We start from the raw sequence: 20,946 nt of genomic DNA, 5'->3' as shown, positions 1-20,946 counted from the left end.
GGTCCTCACCTGTCTTCAGGCCTTTTACCGGGAAAGTAGCCTGAGCCAGGAAATTCTGGTCACTAAACATGTCTTCCTCATACACCACAAAGCGCAGAAAGGCAAATTCAGGGTTACTGATCTGGAAGTGGAAGGGCTTGGCCGGCCATACAGGGTTGAGTCCATTGTCCACTATGAAGGCAACGACAAAAGGCTTCAGGTCATCCTGGGAGAGGATGGGATGACTGGTGGGGAGGGGCTTGCAGTGCCCCAGGAGAATGGGAAGACAGACTGACCCACAAACTCTGTCTTCTGCTTGGTGCTGTCATACTCAGCTCCAGCCACCTCAATCTCCACAAAAGGGCACACAATGCCTCGGCCATTCTTTGGCAAATGTCGGGCACCCAGCACCTGTAGGCAGACAGAAGGGCCTGGGATTGTCCTTCCTGCTCCCTCCAATCCCTGACTGCGGAGGCTCAGGCAGGATTTGTGAAGTGGAGGCAGTGCGCCCTCTGCTGGGCCCCCGGGACACTGCCCATGGAGTCTCTCACGACACTGGGGACCCTAAGTTGTCCAGAGCAGCTGCTGCCCATAGTTTATTTGAAGTCTCAGCTTTAGGCAAAATTTCCATGTGAGTTTTGCAATCCACTTCATGTTAAATCCGTGTCTATTTTAACACAGAAATCTTTTAAATGACCTCCCCTTAGGAGAAAAAAAGATCTCATCAGAACAAGTCACCCCATGGCTCTGCACGTCCTAGATGGATAGAGTGAGTGCACGCTATCTTCACCCCTTCAAAGACTCTGCTCAGGCCCCATCCACCCTGACCACCTTGATGCCTGAAAATGCCCACTTTTGGGGAACTCAACATAAACAGACTCCAACGGCAAGCAGCCCCTTTCCCACCCTGAAGCCCAGATGAGCAGCACCCACCTCAACAGAGATGGCACATGGCTCCAGCCCGCGGAGGCTGCTCTTGTCAAAGGGGTCGAAGGCCTCATCCCGCATGGTGCTTGGCTGCAGCACGTAGCCACAGTGCCTGCCCGTCATGAAGAGAGCCTGGTTCATCTGCATAGGCTTGTCTGGAAGAGGCAGGTTATGGTGTATTCCAGTCCAGCTGCCCCACAGTACCCCTCCCCACCCTCCTCACAGGGGACCTCCTCACCAGGGGTCTGGAAGTTGAGGGCCACCAGCTGACTGCCACAGATCCACATGGGCAAAGGATCGTAGTTGGAGGAATCCAGTCGCTGGCCCTTGGGGTAGATGCGGGAGAGCTGCAGTCGATTGTACTGAAGGAACTTCTTGCCTTTGGCCTTGTTCACGTATTTCTCAGCCTTGGTTTCCGGGAAGGATGACATGTCCCGGTAGCAAGCACGTTCTGTGCCAATCTCTGGGCCAAACAGGGAGAACACTTACAGAGCCCGCCCACCCAGGAAGTGTTGGAGGGATAACTAAATACTCCTTTTGCACCCACCAGGCCCTCCAGGCACACGCACACCCCGCCTGGGCCCTGGCCCTTACTCTCTTCATCGAAGGGAACAGGCCGGCAGTAGACAACAAGTTCAGAGAGCTCCAGGGCGATCTTCTTCCTCCGTTCCATTATCTTCCCTTCAGTGAGCTGGTGACACACACAAGGCCCTGTAGCCCCAGGCTACAGCCCTGCCCAGGAGAAGGAAGCCCCTGCCAACTTTGGGTATGCCCACACTGCAGGTGCTCTGGGCCCATCTCCCACCCTCCCCTGTACCTTCCAGACACCACACCCAACAGTAAATGAGGGAGCTCTGTCCTCAGCCTCATCCTGGAATCATCTTTCCTCTTTTCTGTCTCAGAGGACACATTTGCCCTCCAACCTTCTTAGAGGGGTGGGGGATACAGACTCCTCATCACCACCCATGTTCCCAGTGACCTTCCAGGGATCCTGGAATTCGCCACACTCCCAAGTGACACTTTCTGACCATTCACTACCCAGCCTCATCCCAGGGTAAAAATGATTCTTCTGTGTCACCTATGACTGCACTGGGGATGCAGGCCCCTGGCTTGGTCTCCATCTGTGTCCTAAGGATGATCCTCACTGCCTCAGCTCCCCCAACTCCAATATAACCACCCACTCTTCATGGCATATCTCCATGCCAAATCTCTACAGAAGCCCACTTATAAGCACCCCATCCTATCCTCTCACCCCCGGAGGACTTTCTTCTTTCAGTGGCTTTTTTTTTTTTTTTTCTTTGAGACGGAGTCTTGCTCTGTTGCCCAGGCTGGAGTTCAGTGGCATGATCTCGGCTCACTGCCACCTACACCTCCTGGGTTCCAGCGATTCTCCTGCCTCAGCCTGCCGAGTAGCTGGGATTATAGGTGCCCGCCACCATGCCCGGCTAATTTTTGTATCTTCAGTAGACACAGGGTTTCACCATATTGGTCAGGCTGGTCCCAAACTCCTGACCTTGTGATCTGCCTACCTCGGCCTCCCAAAGTGCTGGGATCACACCATACCCGGCCTCAGTGGCTTATATTCAGATTCTTCCTTTTTCAGCCTAGACCCCCCGATCCAGTCCTTCAACCACCTGGTATGCCAGTACCTTTTCTTCTAGGGGACAGCCTGGCAAGCCCCCTATCCCTTCTCTGTTTGGCTTGCAGTTGCCCTCTCCAAAGCAGCTACAGACCCATCTACCAAATGCACTTGGTGAAAGGGCCACCAAGTAGGAATTCCCTAACCCTTGAGAATACTTCTCTGTTCCCCCAGGCTCAGTGGAAGAGGCCACCCTTCCCCAGAAGGCTGGTCCTACCAGCTAAGCTTGGGCTCCATCTCCTCCTACACCCTGCTTGCTCCTTTCAGCTATCTGCATGAAAGCCTGCTCAAACTCCAGCCACCTGTCCTCTCCCTCAAGGACAGGCCCTACAAAGGCTCTGCCTTTGCCATTCCAGACTCCTCACTGCCCACTGCCATCCAACCCCAGCCATGCTGCTGATGCAGCTCAAAAGTCTCACCAGGGCTATTTGCTGCTGCTGAATCCAAAGGGCACTTACAAGTTCTTATTGTGCCTGTCTTTACCTCTGTAGCCCTCGACACAGCAGACCCCCTCCCTCACCAGTGGCCTGCAGTCTGTCTGACCTGCCTTTCCTGGGCTCCTTTCCTTGCCCATGCCTTCTCATATGCAGCTTCTCAATCCATCCCAAGTTCTCTTCCTATTCAACACCACCTCATCTCTTCTATGCCTCAGCCCCCACTCTACTCCTGCTTCCAGCCCAGGACTTCACCTCTTAGCTCTGGTCTTGTGTATCCAACTGCCCATTAAGCAGACCCACTTGAACAACCCATCAGTATCTCAAACTCAACATGACCTAAACACTCCACATTGCATCTCATGTGTCTGTTTCTTCTCCATCCCTAGCTAAGGCAGGGGCTGTGGCCTATCTAGCATAGGCCATTGGCTGCCCCACTGCTCTGAGGGGGCTTGTGCTGGGAGCTGGAGGCCTCAGCTGCCTGACAGGCCCACACACTGCCCCCCACCAGGCTCCAGCAGGATCTCACCCTGGCATCTGCGGTCTGGGCCACTTCACGGATCTTTTTCACCCAGTCCTGCAGCTCCTCCTGTGAGTCGGCAGCAACATCCAGGGACCAGTGGGCCACCGACGCCATGCTGATGGAGAAGACGAAGAGCCGGTTGTTCTTGCCCTCAGGACGGATGGCTGGGAGGGCGAGAGCAGATAAAAGCTGGGAATAGACATCTCACCCCCTCTACCCCACTTCACACCGCAGGCACTGGCTCAAATGAATTCTATCTCATCCCATTTCCTCCTTCCCACACCCCATGAGGGGAAGGACTGCTCTGCAGGCCCATTTTACAGATGACGATGCTGCAACTCAAACGAGTCACTGCTGGTTGTGGTGAAGCCAGTGTTCCAACTTAGCTCTGACTCATGCTTCTTCCCTCAAGCCATGTCTCCCTCTCCACCCCATCTCCAAGCCTTGTCACATCCCCGTGGTGCAACCCATTAGGCCTGGGGATGTCGGCCAACCAGGAGCATCATCCTTGCTGATTCTGACGGGTTCCCCAGTGCCTGGCATGGGGTAAACATGCAGGGGTCAAAGCTGAGGGTGACAGAGGGAGCCCAGGGTGTCAAGGGGATGTCCAGAGCATGGGGAGAGCTTGGAGTGAGGGCAGCCTTTGGGGTTCAGCCATCAGCTTCCTCCCTAGGAGCAGGAGAGAGATACAAAGAACCTCACCCTAGGGAACAGTGGGCAAGAAAAACGGATGGGAGCTCACCAATCTGACAAGCCGGCACATCCAAGACCCCCCGCAGCAAGTCCCCTAGGGGGCTGTTCTCGTCCAAGTGCTGTGGGAAGCAAAGCCCACCAATAGTCAGCATGGCTACTGCACGTGTGTGAGGGGATATTCGTGTGCATGGAACAAATACATCTTGTGGGTGCACCTGTGACTGTCAAACGTAGCACACGTATATGGGAGACTACAAGCATGGCCACATGGGCTGTGACCAGTCCATGTGACAGGTGTCTGTGCATGCACGTGCGTGCTTGGGACTGTGTGATGGGGGCATGCCAAGGAAAATCTAGGGATAGGGAATGCTGTTCCTCAGGTGGTTCTGGTCTTACCTCCCTCTCTGGCTCCAGGGCCACGGGGTTGACCATCTCTTCCACGTAGTTTGATGGGAACCACAGCTGCTTCTTCCCTCCGTAGTCCCCTCGCCACCTGTAGGAGCCATAAGGTGCTAACCTCCAGCAACCACCCCAAACTCCCATGAGGAGGGTATCCTTTGGTAGGGGTTCCCATGCCTAAGCCAGGCTGAGGCAGGCACTGCTGGTGCACACAGGAGACAAGCACATCACAAATGCATGTCTTGGGGGCCCCAGCTCCAATGGGGCCCTTGGACTCTGGGCCTACCACACCACTGGCTCACCAGCCTCCCTCTTGCTTCTCCACATTCTGGATGATGGCGCTCTTGGTGAAGGTCAGCTCATCCTCCCTCTGGGCCTTGTAGTCAAAGAGGGCTTTGACTGCACACTGCAGAGGTGAGAAGCACCAGTCAGAGCAGAAAGGCTCTCCCTGCCACTGCTGACCTGGGGCTTCATGTGCACACACACGTGTGCCTGGGCTTCCCAGCCTGGGGTCAGGCCAGTGGGAGATGACACTGCCATCAACAGGCCCCAGTTATAGTTCTTGTTACTGCCCTGCAGGGAGGCTTCAGGACAGATATGATCAAAGAGGCAGGGCCTCTGCCAGTGAAGTACCTCAGGACCCAGATGGAACCTTAAGCCCCACCCTGGGCCACAGGGAGAACCCTGAATCCGCTCCCAGGAGTCAGGGCTGGCAGGCCAAGAAGGCAGGGTCTGCAGTTGCCCTGAGTGCCTCCCCGGGACCTGGAAGCATATGGGGCCTGGATGGGACCCCACCACTCATCTGTGAAGTGGAAAGAAAAACCTCCTTCCAGATCCCCTGGCTGTGGAGGGGAGGGGGTGAAAAACAGGGCCCAGGCCTTTTTAGAGAAAAAGGCAAAACGAAAAAGAACCTGTGTGACAGAGCTCCACGAGGCTGGGGAATGAGTGGCCAGTGTGCCTCCCAGCTCCTACTCCGCTGCTGCCCAGGGAGGAAATGGGGGTCACCCACAGGAGTTTTAAAGGGTCACTGCTGACCTAAAGGGTAGGGGCTAGGGAGTGGGTTGGCCCTGGAAGACCTGCGGTCGCTCACCAACCACACATCTCTCACAACCTCTTGGGCCTCGGAAAACCACAACCACCACTTCTCCATAAAGACCACAGATGGCCCAGAACACAGAAATGAAGCCCCAAGCAGCTGAGCAGCTGGGGACCCTCCCCAGCTTCCTGTGCCCGGAGGCCTGAGCTGTACCTTGAAAGTTGGCATAGGGTTTGCCTCTACATAGAAGCCAGGGTTGCGTCCCTCATACAGGGCCCCGTAGTCAGGCTCCTGGAAACAGGACACAATGGGATATGTTAATGCCCCAGAGCCTAGAGGTAGAAAGCAGCTACTGGCTTCCGCAGCAGCTTCCCTTTCCCCCAGTGCAGCAAACTTCCACCTGGCCTTCCTCATCAGGCCACCAAGGCGGCCACCACCACTAGCACCTGGTCCACAGGGATCCTTCAACCTCAGTGGAGATGGCTTCAGAGGCCTCAGGCCGGGTCTCACCCTTTCTTTTCTTCACATTCTTATACGTGAGGCCCAGTCCAGGATTCCAAAATCTCTCAGGTCCGAAATGCCCAAACTCCCAAGTATTTCTGAGCTATGTGCAGGTGGGCCCTTCACAGACTACCCATATTCAGTGCTTTAGTTCAGTGGCTCATCGGTTCGCTGCTGAGCCCAAAGTCAGGAAGAGCCTTTCCACTCCCCACACTCCTCCGGCCACTCCTCTCCATCACCTGAGCCCCTGGTGCCAGTGGACAACAGGCCTCTCCCCAGCCAGCCCTGTCTACTGAGGACAGAAGTCTCTCAACTGATCTCCTGGTCCTAGACCCCTTTCTTCTGTCCAGGGCCCTTATCACCAGCTGTGCTGCCATGAGTCCCGACTTTTTCCCTCAGTGGTCTCACCTCCTGTGGCTCTGCCCTCCATACCATCCACCAGGAGGCTCCACAGCTACTCTTGGGTAGCCTCTTCCTACCTGCCCTAGGACAGAGTCCAGGCCAAGCCCAGGTTGATGAGCTTCCACAGTGTGCACCTCTCCCAGCGTGAGCCCCAGAACCTCCTCACTCCTCACCCTGACTCATGGGGAACCCGCTGCTTATGTGCCTGTCCCCATCCTTGTGGACACTGCTCAGGTGTCCCCTCCTCCAGACACCCTCCTGGTACCCACACTGGCTCCCAGCTGGACTCAGGGGCCTTCCTATGAACTCCTACAACACCCCAGGCCTTGCTGTTACACATATCCAGATTATCCAGTGACTGCTAAGATTCTGGGTCTCTCCTGCCTCCCCTGCCATGCCCCGTCTACCACAGCCCCTCACAGCTGTGCCAATCTTCTCCAGCGCCTCCTCATTGATTGGATAGCGCAGCTTCATCTTGCGGTATAGCGGGTGCTTCTCATAGTAGCTGATGAGGTCAACAAGGCTGTCGAACTCCGAGTTCCCTAGCATCACAGTCTGGCCCTCTTGCTGGACACGGCAATGCTTGATCTTGCCTTCAGCCCTTCACAAGGACAAAACAGTCACACAGGGTCAGGGCAGCTCAGACCCAAGCAAGGCCCCACAACCCAGGGCCATACCCCTCACCGGAAAGAGATGGCATATGAGTTGGGCTCATTCCGCTTCCGCACCAGGAAGGCCCCATCACGAGGGACACGCATCAGCATGTGCTCAGCCTGTGCTCTGGTCAGGCTCGCGTGGTACCACCTGAGGACAGGCAGAGTCAGGCCCAGCCAGCACCACCCATTGCCCTGCCCTGCCCACCCCCAGGTCCCTCCCTCACTCTTTGCTCTCATGGGCATTGGTCTGTGGGACAGGCTCTGAAAGTCGCATCTCAAACTCATTGCAGCGCAGGGGCACCTGCTGGTAGTGTGTGATGAGGTCATAGAGGGAGTCAAAGACGAGGTTGTCTGTCAAGAAGAACTTGGGGGTCCCAGCATCTTGCCGTGAGTGGATACGGCAGTGCTGGACTTTCCCGTTCCGCCTGTGGAAGACACAACGTGAGGGAGGCTGGGAGAAATAGGCCAGGGCCCCAAAGACCAAGTTCCACCTCAAATGAGGCACTGAGCCTCAAGGAGGGAGGCCAATCTCCTGAGGAGCTCAGGTGTGGGCAGCTGCACTGAAAGGCTTCAAATGAACCGGAAAGGGAGGGGTATGGCGGGGGTGAGAGAGAGAGAGAGAAATTTATGTTCCATGTAAAGCATAATTATTGTCCTGGATCAAAGGCTCAAATGTTAACTGATTATCTCTGGGTGATGTCATGTCTGTGTACACACGCTGACTGAACATGTGCATCTGCATGGGAAGTGTTACCAGAAAGAGAGCGTGTAGTCGCCCACGAAGGTCTCACTCTCTCGCACGAGGAAGGAGCCGTCAGGGGCCCCGGTCTCGATGCAGTACTCAGTGAGCAGGCGCTCAGCGATGTGCCGCCCGTCACGCCCTGCCCCTAGCTTCCCATGGAACCACTTCTCATTGGAGTGCAGCTCTGTGCTGCTGCTGACCTGTCAGGGGAAGGCAACAGCAAAGACACTGGGACCCTGGCCCAGGCCTGACCTGGCCCAGCCCCAGACCTGAGCTGGTTCCTCACCTCCTTGGGCTCCTCCTCATCCTCGTTGCCCTGGTCACTGCTGGTCTCCTCAGAGTAGTAGATCTTGCTGCTGGTCAAAACGAAGTAGTGGGGATACCATTCCTGGAATGGACCAAAGAGGGACTTGTGAGCCAGGGTCCTCACACCCACTGGCCCACCACCCCCAGCCCGGCCCAGTCCTCACGTGGTTCACAGGGTCCTCCAGGTAGAGGATGCCATTCTTGATGGAGTTGCTGATGTCGTTCTCAGAGTACATCATGGATGTAGGCACCTCCTCGTAGGCACTGCCCTCAGCCAGCTTCTTGTGCTGGAGGGGCAACCACAGCAAGGCAATGCAGACTCCAGTCATCACCCCACCTCCTCACCCAGGCGTAGGCCCCACAGCTGAAGCCATGGCCTGGGCAAGGCACTGAGAAGTGTGGGGCTTCCCCAATAAGCCCACCACCCCCACCTTGATGAGGATCTTCCTCTTAAGCTGGTTGGGTGAGGGGAGCCCATCGGCGGAGATCTCCACGGGCTTGGTGAGGAGTGTGTCCCCTAGCACCTTCTTGAAGTGCTGGGCCATGTTCCTCTGCTGGGCAATGCTGCAGTGGTCCTCAATGGACAGGATGACTGGGTACCTGCGGGGTGGGGGACAAGCACAGTGAAACAGATTCTGCAATTCTCTGGGGTCTAAGTAGCCCCTCACAGTGAGGTGTTGGGAGCCAAGGGCCTGGGGATTTCTTGTCTATAAAAACTATCCCAGGCCATAGCCACTGGCGGGGCAGCGGGGGTTCTACAGCTGTGGCAGCAGTGGAAATCAAAGGGTGGCCACTGATGCAGTCCCGAGCTGGCCCAATTATGGAGGCTGCTCAGCAGTGCAAGAAAAATGAGGCCACCAAAGAGGCCAGGAGAGAGGAGAAGCCTCCAAAGTTAGCTGTTAGAGCCCTGGTGAGCTAAGGGAGACCAGTGACCACAGTTTAAGCAGTAAACAGAATTGAAGGAATGGGACATAGGGAAGACAGACAATCTCCTGGGCTGTGAGGGCAAAGGAGTTGGCAGGACACTGGCCTAAAGAAAGCAGGGCATGTTTCCTGAAGATGAGAAGAGCATGTGTTGTACAGTCTAAAGGACCCATGAAAAAGAAAGTGGGCTCAACATGTAGGAAACAGAAAGTGTAACTTGGGAAGCAACAGCTCAAACGGGAAGCAGGTGACGAGGAGAGGCCAAGAGGAAGGACAAAGATGAAAGGCTGAGGGAGAGGGGACAGGGTATTCGAGGAGTCTTGCTGCCCTCTGTCCCTCTAGAATGAGAGAGCTGGAGCCAAGTTAACCCCTGGGTCCTCCAGCCTCTGACTCACTCTGAGGCCACAAAGGCATGCTCCTTGATGGTTTGCAGGACATCTGAGAACTTGATCTTGGTGGTAAGGGTGTGTCCATGGTAAATAACTGGCATCCCATCTGGGCCGTCCCAGCAGTCCACTGGGGAGCAACATCATCATGGTCAAGCAGGCAGGCCTCCCATCTTCCCTCCCCCAGCCCCAGACCCCACGCACACTCAATGCAGCGACAGCCCATCCGCAGGCAGCGAGCATAGGCTTCCAAGGAGGACTCACTGGAGAACTGGTCCCCGGTCAGGTACCTGGATAGGCAAGGAGAGGCATGTATGGTCAGATAGGCCCTCCTGGGAAGAAGCTGGGTGGGCCCGAAGGAGCCACACTCACGTGTTGTGTGAAGAGGAGATCCAATAGTGGGAAAGGGGGTTGTTCATGGTGTCCGGGCATACTGCATCCAGCTGTGAGTTCCACACACTATTCTCTTTGGAGAACAGGAAGGTGACAAACTGTCCAGGAACATGTGGAAGGGAAGAGAAAGTGAGTCCCTGCCTGGTCCAACCCGAGATGGTAGGTTGGGGGTAGGAGAGAGAGTGCTCTGTCCCAACTGGGGGTGGGCAAGATGCATAGTAGGTAGGAACAAGGTGGCATCCCTAAGAAGCGTCTAGCTCCTGAAGCCCAGGTGGGGTTCTGGTCACCCCTACCCATTCTCTTGACAAAAAATGGGTGAAACGTCGGACTCACCTCATCCAGGAAGAAGTATGGCTCCTCGATCTCTCGCAAGGGGTCTCGGAGGAAGCTGAGCATGAACTCCTGCACCTGGAGGCGATCAACAGCCCACAGCTCCTGATGGGGTGGGGAGGACAGGGAATGAGAGAAGCCTCCAGTCATTGATGAGCCCAGCCCCCCAACAACCTGACAGCCTGGGCCAATGTCAGCCCAGCCATACCCCCTGGTAGTCAAGAAGGAACTGCTGGAACTCAGGAAGGGACACTCGGCAAAGCTCCGGCCGCTCTCCAGCCCTGCAGGGAGAGAAGGTAAGCTAGCTAGCATGGTCAACAGACAACAAGGTGCCCCATGGAAGGCAGAACCCAACTCCCAGCCAGCACAGCTTCCCAGAATGGTCCAGCATGGTTCCCTACTCCCACTGCCTCCCACCTGGATCAGGAATCGCCCAGTGGTGAGATGAAGGGGGCCCAGGGAAAACCCCACCTCCCCACTCCAAACCAAACCTCAGAGTACTGGCTTCCAAGAAGGGGAGGTCCATCTGCAGGAAACAGAACCTGGTCAGGGCAAGAGCCCCTGGGAGGCCATGTGGGAAAGGGGCTAGTAAGAAGACAGGCTAGAGCAGCAGATGGGGGTAGGCCTCAAGAGGAGAAGAACTGGAGAAATGGCACCCAAAAGCCCCTAAGCAGGGCAGCAGGGCTGAGGCAGGCAGAGCTGGGGGGTGGGGTGGAGGAGCAGGGGCAGGGGTTGAGGGAGGGCAGGTGGCTCATGCACCGTCTTCTGGGCGCTGTACATGAGGCTGCGGTACAGCTGAGCAAACTGCCCGTAGGTGATGTCCCCGCTGCGCTGCTCCAGGTCCTGCATGGTATAGAGCGGGAGTGCCAGTCAGGCAGTCAGGGCCCCAGCTGCAGGGCTCTTGGCTTCCCCTGCCCCCAACTACAGACAGCCCTGGGGGGCACTTACCGTCAGCCGCTCTCGGAGGAAGCGCATGTTGGGGACCCGGTAGTTGACCTGGGACAGCATGTTCTTTAGGTCCTTGGCTGATATACTGAGAAAACAGGGACATCCCCAGTGGTCTCATCCAGCTTCTCATGACCTCTGACCTGTGGGTCGAGCCCACCTGGGGCTGGACAGGTAAACAACACTATTCTGGGAACCTGGAGTCCTGAGGGCGAGACTGGATCAGAACCCATGGGGTTACCAAGGTTAGTCCCTTCCTTTCTTTGGACCTCAGTTCCTCATCTGAGCAAAAAAAAAAAAAAAAAAAAGCCTGTAATTCTGGCAAGGAAGATGTGAACAGATTCAGTAAAGTGGGTCAGGCATGGGAGGAAGAAAAACCACTCTCCAGGCCTCCCCTCCCACCGGCACTGCTCAGGCCTGTGCCAAGGTGGCAGTCAGCCCATCCAAGACAGAAGGCAGGGCTCACTCACAACATCCCTGCTGGGGGCAGCACGGCAGCGGGTCCCTACCTGCTGCCCATTGGGATGCTGGGAGTTTGGTCCTCAGAACCCACTAACCCATGAAGGGGAGGGAGGAGGTGGTGCATGCTCCACCAGATACAATGACTGGCAACTGGGCACCTCCTGGGGCTAGACAGGGCCTGGCTCCAGGAAAGAAGCTCAGAGAACAAGGCCCCTGCTCTCCAGGGGTGTCCTGCCCACGATGTGAGGCTGGGGACACTGCTGGACCTGGCAACAGGATAGACGAGAAGGGGGAAGGGGGGCTTTCTCTCCTGGAAAGTGGTGTCAAGGAGGGGAGGGGAGGGTGGGGTCACCTCCTCTGAGCCCCAAGGGCCTGGGAGGAGGCACCAAAATTCCCCAAGGGGGCTGAGCGCCACACTGAGTGGATCAAGCGCTGCAGAGGGAGGGCTGGCTCTGTACAGGTGCCACCTCCTCTGATCCTCAGTCACCCAGGAGGTACGTGCTATCAGGGTCCTTGTTTTCCAGTGAGGAAACAGAGGCCTTCTGGTTGCAACTGCCTGCATCACCAACCTTGCCCTCTGTGGTCTCTTTCCCATCAGCATACGAACAGCCTGTTACTTCTTCCACCAAAAACACGTGTCTTGCCCCTGCTTAGCTCTCCAAGTACTGCCCTCTTCTTTGCTCCCCGCCACCGCAAAACTCCTTGCAAGAGTCATATTGCTCCCTCTCATTCCCGTGAGCCCCTCACCACTTGGCTGACACCGCTCTTCTCACCATGTTAAATCCAAGGGTCAATGGTCAGATTTCACCACTGTCTTCTTCCTTGGGCTGCCAGAACTCAGCACTCTGGGGGTTCTCCTCTTACCGCACTGTTTGTCCCCAACCCCTCCAATCTCTAATATGGGGGTGGTCTGAGGTCAGCCACTGGACCCTGCCCTTTTCTTGGTCTGCTTGCCCCCTAGGTGATCTCACCCAGCCCTGTGGCTTTCAGTGTTATCTACATACTCCCAAGTTAAAATCTGCAGCCCCCACTGTGTATGTACCTAAACTCAGTCTAACCACCTGCCTACTCAACAGCTCTCCCTGAACAGCTAACAGGCATCAGAAAACTTAACACGCCTCAAAGTGAACCCCTGAGCTTCCCTCCAAATGGGCTCGTCCCATGATCTTCTCATCTCAGTCAATGGCGACTCTGTTTTCCAGTTGCTCGAGCCAAAGAGCATACTATTATCCTCAATGCCTCTCAAACCCCAAAATCAATTTGTTAAGGACATTCTTTCTGGCTCTATCTTCAAAATACAACATGGCCAAAATCCAGCCACTTCCTACCATTACCATCATGATCCAAGCATTCTCATTTTTCACTTGGAGTGTGGAAACAGCTAACTGAGCTCTCCACACAGCAGCCAGAGGGGTCCTGAGTAACCCATCAGGTCACATCACTCCTCTCTTCAGAACCCTTCCATGGCTTCCCATTTCTTTTAGATCAAAGGATCTCACCACGGTGCAGCACCCACACCATCTGGTCTTTGCTCCCCCTTCTCTCCTTGGCCCCTCTGGCTGCCACACCAGGCCTCAGAGCCGTAAGCCTCAGGGCACCCTTCACACACTACTGGCCACCCTCACCTCCAGGACACCCAAAGGCAGTTCTACATACCCAGTCTCTGCCCATAGCGGCAGGGCACACAGCATGTGGCTGGCTCCTCTCACTAGCTCACACCAAGGCCACCAGAGGACTTTGTGCAGAAAGCTACATATGGCAGAACCTGCTGCCCACCACCCTGGCCCCGCTTAAGGTCCCCTGGGTCCTCTGGCTCTCCAGGCAGCTACTTAGAGGCCTGGCTAAGGTTCTGGATGCCCATCCCCACCCTGCTGGGCTAGAGTCACAGCTCGGTACTTACCGATCCTCACGATTCCGATCCACTGAGTAAAACTGCTTCCGGAGCCACCTGGAGAAAGAAGCCTGAGGTGAGGGCCACTTCTCCATCTACGGCCAGGCCCGGGAGATGCCTGGGCACACAAAGGGACTGCTGTTTCTGTCCCCCTGGTCCCTAATGCTCCCAGCCCTAACCCCTTCAGGAGTGGTTCTTACCTCTCAATCTGCAGGGGTGTGGGTGCCTGCAATGTATCCTCCATCAGCCAAGTTAAGCCCTTGATCCACATGTTCACTTCATCCTCAGATGTGGCTGTGAGCAAGGTATCATCAGCTGCACCGAGGGCACATACCTCCCACTGGGCAGGAATGAGCGGGCAATCCCCTAACTATCCCCTACCTTCTCCACCCCCTTGACTCCCACCTTGCAGGCTCAGCGTCTTCAGACGGAATTCCATTCCATAGAGAATGACAAAGCAGTGTGACTGGTCCGGCCGGAAAGCGGGGTCCTCTTGATAGCGATCAAAGTCTCGTGAGGTCTTCCCTGGGCGAATCTCCTTGATTTCTCGAATATCAACTAGGAAGGTAGCAAAGAGGCCAAGATCAAGCTGGGCTCTCCCAGAGTCAATACCGAAAGGAGGGCAGCCTAGTTTCCTCATTCTTTTTTTTTTTTTTCCTGAGACGGAGTCTCACTCTGTCACCCAGGCTGGAGTGCAGTGGCTGGATCTCAGCTCACTGCAAGCTCCGCCTCCCGGGTTTACGCCCTTCTCCTGCCTCAGCCTCCTGAGTAGCTGGGACTGCAGACGCCCACCACCTCGCCCAGCTAGTTTTTTGTACTTTTTAGTAGAGACGGGGTTTCACCGTGTTAGCCAGGATGGTGTCGATCTCCTGACCTCGTGATCTGCCCGTCTCAGCCTCCCAAAGTGCTGGGATTACAGGCTTGAGCCACCGCGCCTGGCCGGTTTCCTCATTCTTACACTGTCTTTCAGGGAAGAACCCCAGAGGCAGAGCCAAGACCACTCAGTCACTCTGGGTAATAAGAGGGCTGGGTTGAGTCTAGGGATAGGCCTTTGCTAAGTAAGGGCTGAGACGTCAGAGAGGGCCATATGGGGGAAAGGCGGTTCTGTGGGGTGTCCCTTTCCTATCTTTGTTCCCTCACTGAGACATTTTGACCTGCGAAACAGCTGGACTGCAGAAGGAGAAATAGGGACCCAAGGCTGTTCATGAGGACCACTTCCTGAGACGAGGTACACACCAATCAAATCATAAAGTCCCAGAGGCAGGGCTGGGTAGGTCAAGATGGGCCTCAGGATCCCTGGGAAGTAGGCTCAGGCCCAGAGGACTGGTGCATCCCTGAAATGCCTAATTGCTTAAGACATCCCCACACGAGTCTCAGCAAAGGGCCTAATCCCCACTCCATCCCATGACCAAGGCATCGGCTGTCCAAGAGCAACAGTCATCCTGGACCCAGACCACCGTTTTGCCTGGGACCATTTCCTTATCATAGCTATCCAAGGCCCTTGCATGCTCCCTTGGCCTTCACAGGGCATAGTCAGAGAGGTACAGGGGCTTGAATAGCAGATGACCTGCCTCAGCCACTGAAACTTGAGACAATGACGAGTTCACTCATTTAACTTCTCACAGTCTCAGTTTTACCATCTGTAAAGCAAAGGGTTTGACTGAGCTTCTCTAGAAGGCAGGGTGGTAGAAAAAACATGCACAAGCTCTGGGTGAGACTGGCTGAACTAAAATCCTAGCTCCACCTCACATCTATGTGATCTCAATAAAGTGACAGCCGCTCTGACCTCACTGCTACACTTGTGAAGTGAGTAACATAAGAGAGTAGCATACAATAGCATCAGAAAGATGTTGGTAAGATCAAAAGTTATAACAGCTAGAAACACTCAGCACTGTATGTGGGGCATGGAGGGAGCCCATTCAATGGACTCCTCTGCTCCCTCAGCAAAGGTGCACAGGCTCTGACACACTCTCCAGCACAGGGAGGGGCTGCCCGCTGGCCGGAGGGCAGACATTCCAGCCCAGAAGTCACCAATTTAAGGTAGATTAGGTCAAAGGAAAAAAGCTTGGCTTAGCCAACAGCGATGACTTTGAGTATTCCCTAAGCTCTGAAGCCTCTTGAAATGCTCTAAACCCAGACTGGCCTGGTAACTTTGGAGCCAGATGCAGTGCCAGCATTTGCCTGGCCAGCCCCCACCCCAGGAGCCCTTCCAGCCCAAACTGCACACCAACCTAGCTGGAATGTCCTAACAGCCCAACTCCCCCAGATGCTCTCTTCTTGTCCTGTCCCTCTAGCAACTGCCACAGAACTCCACATCTATCCCACCGGGAACAGTGGGCATTGCTTCTGGCCCTAACCCTAGATCCCTGACACACTCCTGGTTCTACCTGGAACCACCTAACCCCTCAGCAAACCCCTCCAGCCTGTCCTCCAGCTGAGAATCCTGCCTTTCCTGCTGTTTTCCCTGCCGCCGGTTCTCACCAATCAGCCATCCTTCCCCAGTCTTCTGGCTCTTCATAAAACATTATTCTGACCCCCTTAGACCTCATTTAAGCCCCTCCCGAGGCTGCCCATTGCCAGTCTAAGGAAAACAAACACCTTCTATGGCCTTGAGGGCTCTTTGTGACAGGGCTCAGGAATTTACCTCCCCAGCTTTTGCCCTCTCACCCTTTCTGCTCCATCCCCACTAAGCCATACCTAGGGCAAGAATAGCTGTTGCTTCCTATCCCTATTTCATCTTGATTCCTAGTCTGGAAATATCCACCTCCCAGGTTCCCTTCTCTTTCACCAAGGGCCCAACTGAGAAGTTCCTTCCTGTGGTACTCATACACTTGATGCCTCTTGTATACAAACATGTACATACATTGCTCATACACCTAAGGCCAGGCAGGACCCCTCCAGGGCTTGCTTAATGACTGAAAGAAGAAATGAAAAAAGCAGGTACACAGGCAGAGGGAGGGAAAATCAAATAGGGATGGTAAAAAAAAAATGAATAGTTATACTCAGGTAGAAACAGAGGGAGGGAGAACTGGGCCATAAAAGACCTAACCGAGAACACAGGGCTTCCAAGGACAGAAGGAGGAGCTTCCATCAGGGGAAATGGCTAGATCAGAAACTGCAGAACCACCACAAACTCTGCCTTTTGAAACAGAAACCAGTCTGCTCTTCCGGTGTGGAGCTGCTGTCATCCCCCTCCCACACCTTCTTGCAAAGGTGAGTGTGACTGTACACACACACACACACACACACACACACACACACACTCTCAACAGGCCTGTACTCCTGCGCATATTTCCATTGAGATCAGTTGAAGGCAGAACAGGTGCCTGAGATAGGGACCAGGTGGGCACAGTGCAGCTCCAGGTCAGGCATCCAACGCTCCCAAGTTCCTGTTGGCCACACCTGGTCCCTTGTACTGTCTTCCATAAGGAGGCACCAGCCTGGTCCTGGCAGCACAGTGAGATGCTCTACTAGGTTCTTGAAAGCCACATCCTGTGCTACCTCCCAACCTCACCCCTCATCCTCCTGCCTCCCAGAACAAATATGGCAGCATCTTCTTTCCTGAGAGAGCCAGGGCTGGTCCCCAGGAATTCACGAGACTCCCCAGAGAGGAATGGCCTCTGCCCTGGTTGCAGGTGAGAGAGACTGATCCAGTCTGGCACAGTCTGGGTTAGACCTCCCTGCCATTAGTCAGGAGGGCAGGAAACGAGATCGTCCCAGAACTTGGGAGCTTGAGAAGGGGAGAACTACTTAGGGGAGTAGGAAAGTCACACCTTATATCCAGAAATCCATGACCTAGCACTCCTCCCCACTCAGAACCATGAGAGAACAACATTCAGGGGAACTCTGGGGGAAAAGAAAAGCCAGGGGTAATAAGAGGCCCTCACTGTGAAGAAGATGGGGAAGTGAGGAGGAGGAACTCTTTGAGAACAAGGGCAGGATCCCCCAAGTAGCAGCCCAGAGGCTTGATATGTAGCATGACGACAAAGGCCTGATGCCCAGGCTCACCTTGACCCAAGAGGGCACAGCCCAGCCAGCACAGCCCATCAGGGCTGCAGCATATTCACTTTGCCCAGCACCAGGTCCCCAGGCCCACAGCGACAGCTGCCCAGGCTTCAGGAATGGCACCATGTCCCCAAGCCCACAGTGAATGCTGCCTGGGCTTCAGGAATGGCCTGGGCATTACCATTTCAAAAGCAGCTATGGTAGACAGTGACAAGACAAGCTGCTCGGGGCAGTGAGGGGGATTTAGTCTCTTATATTTAACTGCCCACAAACTCTCATGAAGAAACAGACTGTCTTTCTTGAGGGGCTCTGAAGTAGTGAGGGACCACACACACCTGTGCCTGGCCTGTATATCACATGTCAGCTCAGAGGACTGAGAACCTTCTCATAAGCCAGGCTTCCCAGTGCCCCAGGCAGAATCCTGGGGGCCTTGCTCTGCTCCCTGCCCTAGTAAAAATCTGCCTTCTCCTGCTCTTTCAAGAAGCCTTCCCTGACCATCCCCTTCCCGCTTAGTGAGGAGAACCACATAGCTCTTAAACTCTAGCTATGAGGCCCTGGCAGTCCCTCACTCTTTCGGCCTCAGTTTCCCCATCAGGAAACTGGAAATTCCTCTTACCTCACATGGTTGCTGTGAGGGCCATGCTGGGAAGTGCTGGTAATAGGGAAGTCTGGAGACAGCCCACCTGTCTGTGTGCCTAGTGCCATTGACATGGAGCCTACAAAAGCTGACAATAGTGGAGATAAATAAGGCCACTTGCCAGGGCCCCACCAGGTGCAAACCCAAACTTAGGTGAAATAAAGCTGGTCCATGAAGAGAAGAATACAAGCAGCTATTTCCCCAGCTCAAAAAGAAGTCTGGCAGGGATGGGGGCATTGTATGGGGAGAAGGGGGACTCTTATGGACTTGTGTACAGATAAGCATATGCAGACATGCTGCTTCCTAAGCCTGCAGTGCCCCACCTGCACACTCACCAATAGTCTGAGGCATGTGCACCCCTAAAGATCAAGTTTCAAATCCTGGCTTCAAGCATATAGCGAGGCCTTGGCAAGTCTGCAGTCCTCTCTGTTTCATCATAAGATGAAGGATTTCGTGGGAGTAGACACACAACAGACCCTTACTTGTAGGCATACTACCTCACAGATATCCACATAGGAAGGTCAGCCTTGGCCTGCCCTACCACGCCCAACCTCGAATTCATTTGTGTTTTGTTTTCTGGGCAGAAGGAAATGTGCCTGCTGCCTGGCACCTGGGGCCAGCTCTAAGCATTGAGGCAAAATGCCACAAGACTGAATTTGTAAAATAAAAGCTTATATGATGAGGCCAGGGAGACTGGGAAGGGCAATGTTCCTTTTCCATCTCTTCTCTCTTCTCCCCTCCCTTCTCAGCCCAGGGACAGACTCCTGGCCTAAGACCACAGACATTAGAGACCAGCAGTTACTCAGAGCGGAGCTTCTGGACCATGCAGTCCTGGAGAGCATCCGCCTTTTGGACATGCCAGTAATGGCAGTTGCTTTCCCTTTAAAAGGAGCCTGTTTCCTCATCTGAGCCACCCTATGCCCAAGCACTCAGGGAGCTGTGAAGCTATACAACCCTCAGGGCCAGCTGAGAACCTGCCTCTGCAGGAGAGTAAACCCCCATCCTGGGACAGCACCCAGTCCACTGACTGGGGAGACAGGGTGCTGTCAAAGGGACAAGCTATATGGTGGGCAGCCAGTCTGGAACCTGGGAAAGGGGGAAGACAATAACCACAGAGGACCCATCTGTGTGCCTGGCTCTTCTGAAGGTAGGGCTGCTTCCTGTCTTTGACTCCCACCCCAACTCCCCCGAGACATCAGGCCAAGTTGCAGGCCTGTCACCAGCTCCCCTCCTGTCCAGTAAAGTGGGATAACCACTCTGTCTGGCCACCACAGGGATGTGCATAAGGGCAGTATTCCTGTTGCCCAGGCAGAGTTCAAGGACAGTGGAAACCCTAGGGAAGAGAAAGAGAAGAGCAAAGGCAGGGCTCCTCAGAGCACAGCCAGTGAGAGCCAGCCAATCCTGCCCTAGGGGGAAGACACATGGCAGACCCGAGAAGGGGGAGAGGGAGCCCAACCATCAAATCCAAGACCCTAAATTAGACCTAATCTTCTTGTTGGAACCTGTGTCCTAGTGTCCCCTGTGCTCAAAAAATCCACTTTCAAATAGCCCGACAGAGGTCCCCCAAATTTATAAGCTTGTTAACCACTCATCAGGCAAAAAGGATGTAGAGAGATACTATGAGCAAAAGCACTGGCAAGGTGGGCAGGAGGCCTGGACCCATCTCTCCGAGCCTCATTTTCTTCATTTGCAAAATAGAATCACCACTCCTGGCATCTCCTTCATTGGACTACAGTGAGATGTCAACGAGGTTAGAGATACAAAGGTGATTTAATCAGAAAGGGACAGGAGGACATACTGAAAACTAAACCCACTAAATGATGGAGATACGGCCAAGAAAACCATAACAAAAAGTATCCCAAATTTCTGAACATGAAACAAGCTTTCACTGAAATATTTCTCTGGGTCTGGGTGTCTCGCCCTGTTGCCCAGGCTGGAGTGCAGTGGTGCAATCTCAGCTCACTGCAACCTCCGCCTCCGGGGTTCAAGTGATTCTCGTACCTCAGCCTCCCAAGTAGCTTGGATTACAGGAGCACGCCACCTTGCCCAGCTGATTTTTGTATTTTTAATAGAGACGAGGTTTCACCATGTTGGCCAGCTGCTCTCAAACTCCTGACCTTCAGTGATTCGCCTGCCTCAGCCTCCCGAACTGCTGGGATTAGAAGCATGAGCCACCATGCCCTGTCTGAAATTAAGAGAGCGTTTTCCCTTTATAAAGTGCATACGCTCAGTTTAGAAGGCTGACGCAACAGGACTGCTTGAGGCCAGGAGTTCAAGACCAGTCTAGATAACAGAGGAAGACCCCACCTCTGCAAAAAATAAAAATTAAAAAAACTTAGCTAGACATGGTAGCACATGCCTGTACTCCCAGCTACTTGGGAGGCAGTGGGAAAGATCACTTGAGCCCAAGAGTTTGAGGCTGCAGAAGAGTAGGAAGCTCTATGAGCTATGATCACAGTACTATACTCCAGCCTGGCCAATGAAGCAAGACCCTTTCTCTAAAAACACAAAACAAAAACACAAAACGCGAAGTGTGTAAGCTAATTGATGTAAATGGTAGCAAAAACTATCCATTTAAACATGCGTGGAGTAAAAAAATTTTATAACTTAAAAAAATTGCAACTCATAGTAAGTATGAAAGGTCTCTTTAAAATCTAAGGAGCTTCAAAGAGGTAAGCAAAGATTTCCTGGACAGGTTCCTTCCCTTCTGGGGGTTTTTACTGCCCCTACCTGTGG

The 20,946-nt window shown here is 54.3% G+C and overlaps 1 protein-coding gene across 2 annotated transcripts in view; it reads right to left on the bottom strand.

The window, feature by feature from the left end:
- Window positions 1–20,946, bottom strand: part of PLCG1 (phospholipase C gamma 1) — a 38,932-nt gene that overhangs the window by 1,901 nt on the left and 16,085 nt on the right. For both annotated transcript variants that reach the window (XM_031656777.1, XM_021921042.2), the window contains 28 exons: window positions 13,974–14,126; window positions 13,769–13,862; window positions 13,578–13,625; window positions 11,219–11,303; window positions 11,030–11,113; window positions 10,762–10,796; window positions 10,479–10,551; window positions 10,274–10,375; window positions 9,920–10,038; window positions 9,752–9,837; window positions 9,557–9,677; window positions 8,669–8,837; window positions 8,402–8,524; window positions 8,218–8,319; window positions 7,944–8,131; window positions 7,414–7,614; window positions 7,218–7,337; window positions 6,954–7,134; window positions 5,844–5,921; window positions 4,897–5,000; window positions 4,592–4,688; window positions 4,245–4,314; window positions 3,509–3,666; window positions 1,501–1,597; window positions 1,145–1,369; window positions 913–1,061; window positions 276–390; window positions 10–171 (listed from right to left, as the gene is read on the bottom strand). In XM_031656777.1, coding sequence (XP_031512637.1) covers window positions 10–171; window positions 276–390; window positions 913–1,061; window positions 1,145–1,369; window positions 1,501–1,597; window positions 3,509–3,666; window positions 4,245–4,314; window positions 4,592–4,688; window positions 4,897–5,000; window positions 5,844–5,921; window positions 6,954–7,134; window positions 7,218–7,337; window positions 7,414–7,614; window positions 7,944–8,131; window positions 8,218–8,319; window positions 8,402–8,524; window positions 8,669–8,837; window positions 9,557–9,677; window positions 9,752–9,837; window positions 9,920–10,038; window positions 10,274–10,375; window positions 10,479–10,551; window positions 10,762–10,796; window positions 11,030–11,113; window positions 11,219–11,303; window positions 13,578–13,625; window positions 13,769–13,862; window positions 13,974–14,126 — 3,339 coding nt within the window. The remainder of the gene's footprint in view (window positions 1–9; window positions 172–275; window positions 391–912; window positions 1,062–1,144; window positions 1,370–1,500; window positions 1,598–3,508; window positions 3,667–4,244; window positions 4,315–4,591; window positions 4,689–4,896; window positions 5,001–5,843; window positions 5,922–6,953; window positions 7,135–7,217; window positions 7,338–7,413; window positions 7,615–7,943; window positions 8,132–8,217; window positions 8,320–8,401; window positions 8,525–8,668; window positions 8,838–9,556; window positions 9,678–9,751; window positions 9,838–9,919; window positions 10,039–10,273; window positions 10,376–10,478; window positions 10,552–10,761; window positions 10,797–11,029; window positions 11,114–11,218; window positions 11,304–13,577; window positions 13,626–13,768; window positions 13,863–13,973; window positions 14,127–20,946) is intronic.

The sequence above is a fragment of the Papio anubis genome, chromosome 16 (genome assembly GCF_008728515.1).
Source record: "Papio anubis isolate 15944 chromosome 16, Panubis1.0, whole genome shotgun sequence".
Classification (NCBI taxonomy): domain Eukaryota; kingdom Metazoa; phylum Chordata; class Mammalia; order Primates; family Cercopithecidae; genus Papio; species Papio anubis.
This window is presented reverse-complemented; position numbering and strand designations above follow the sequence as displayed.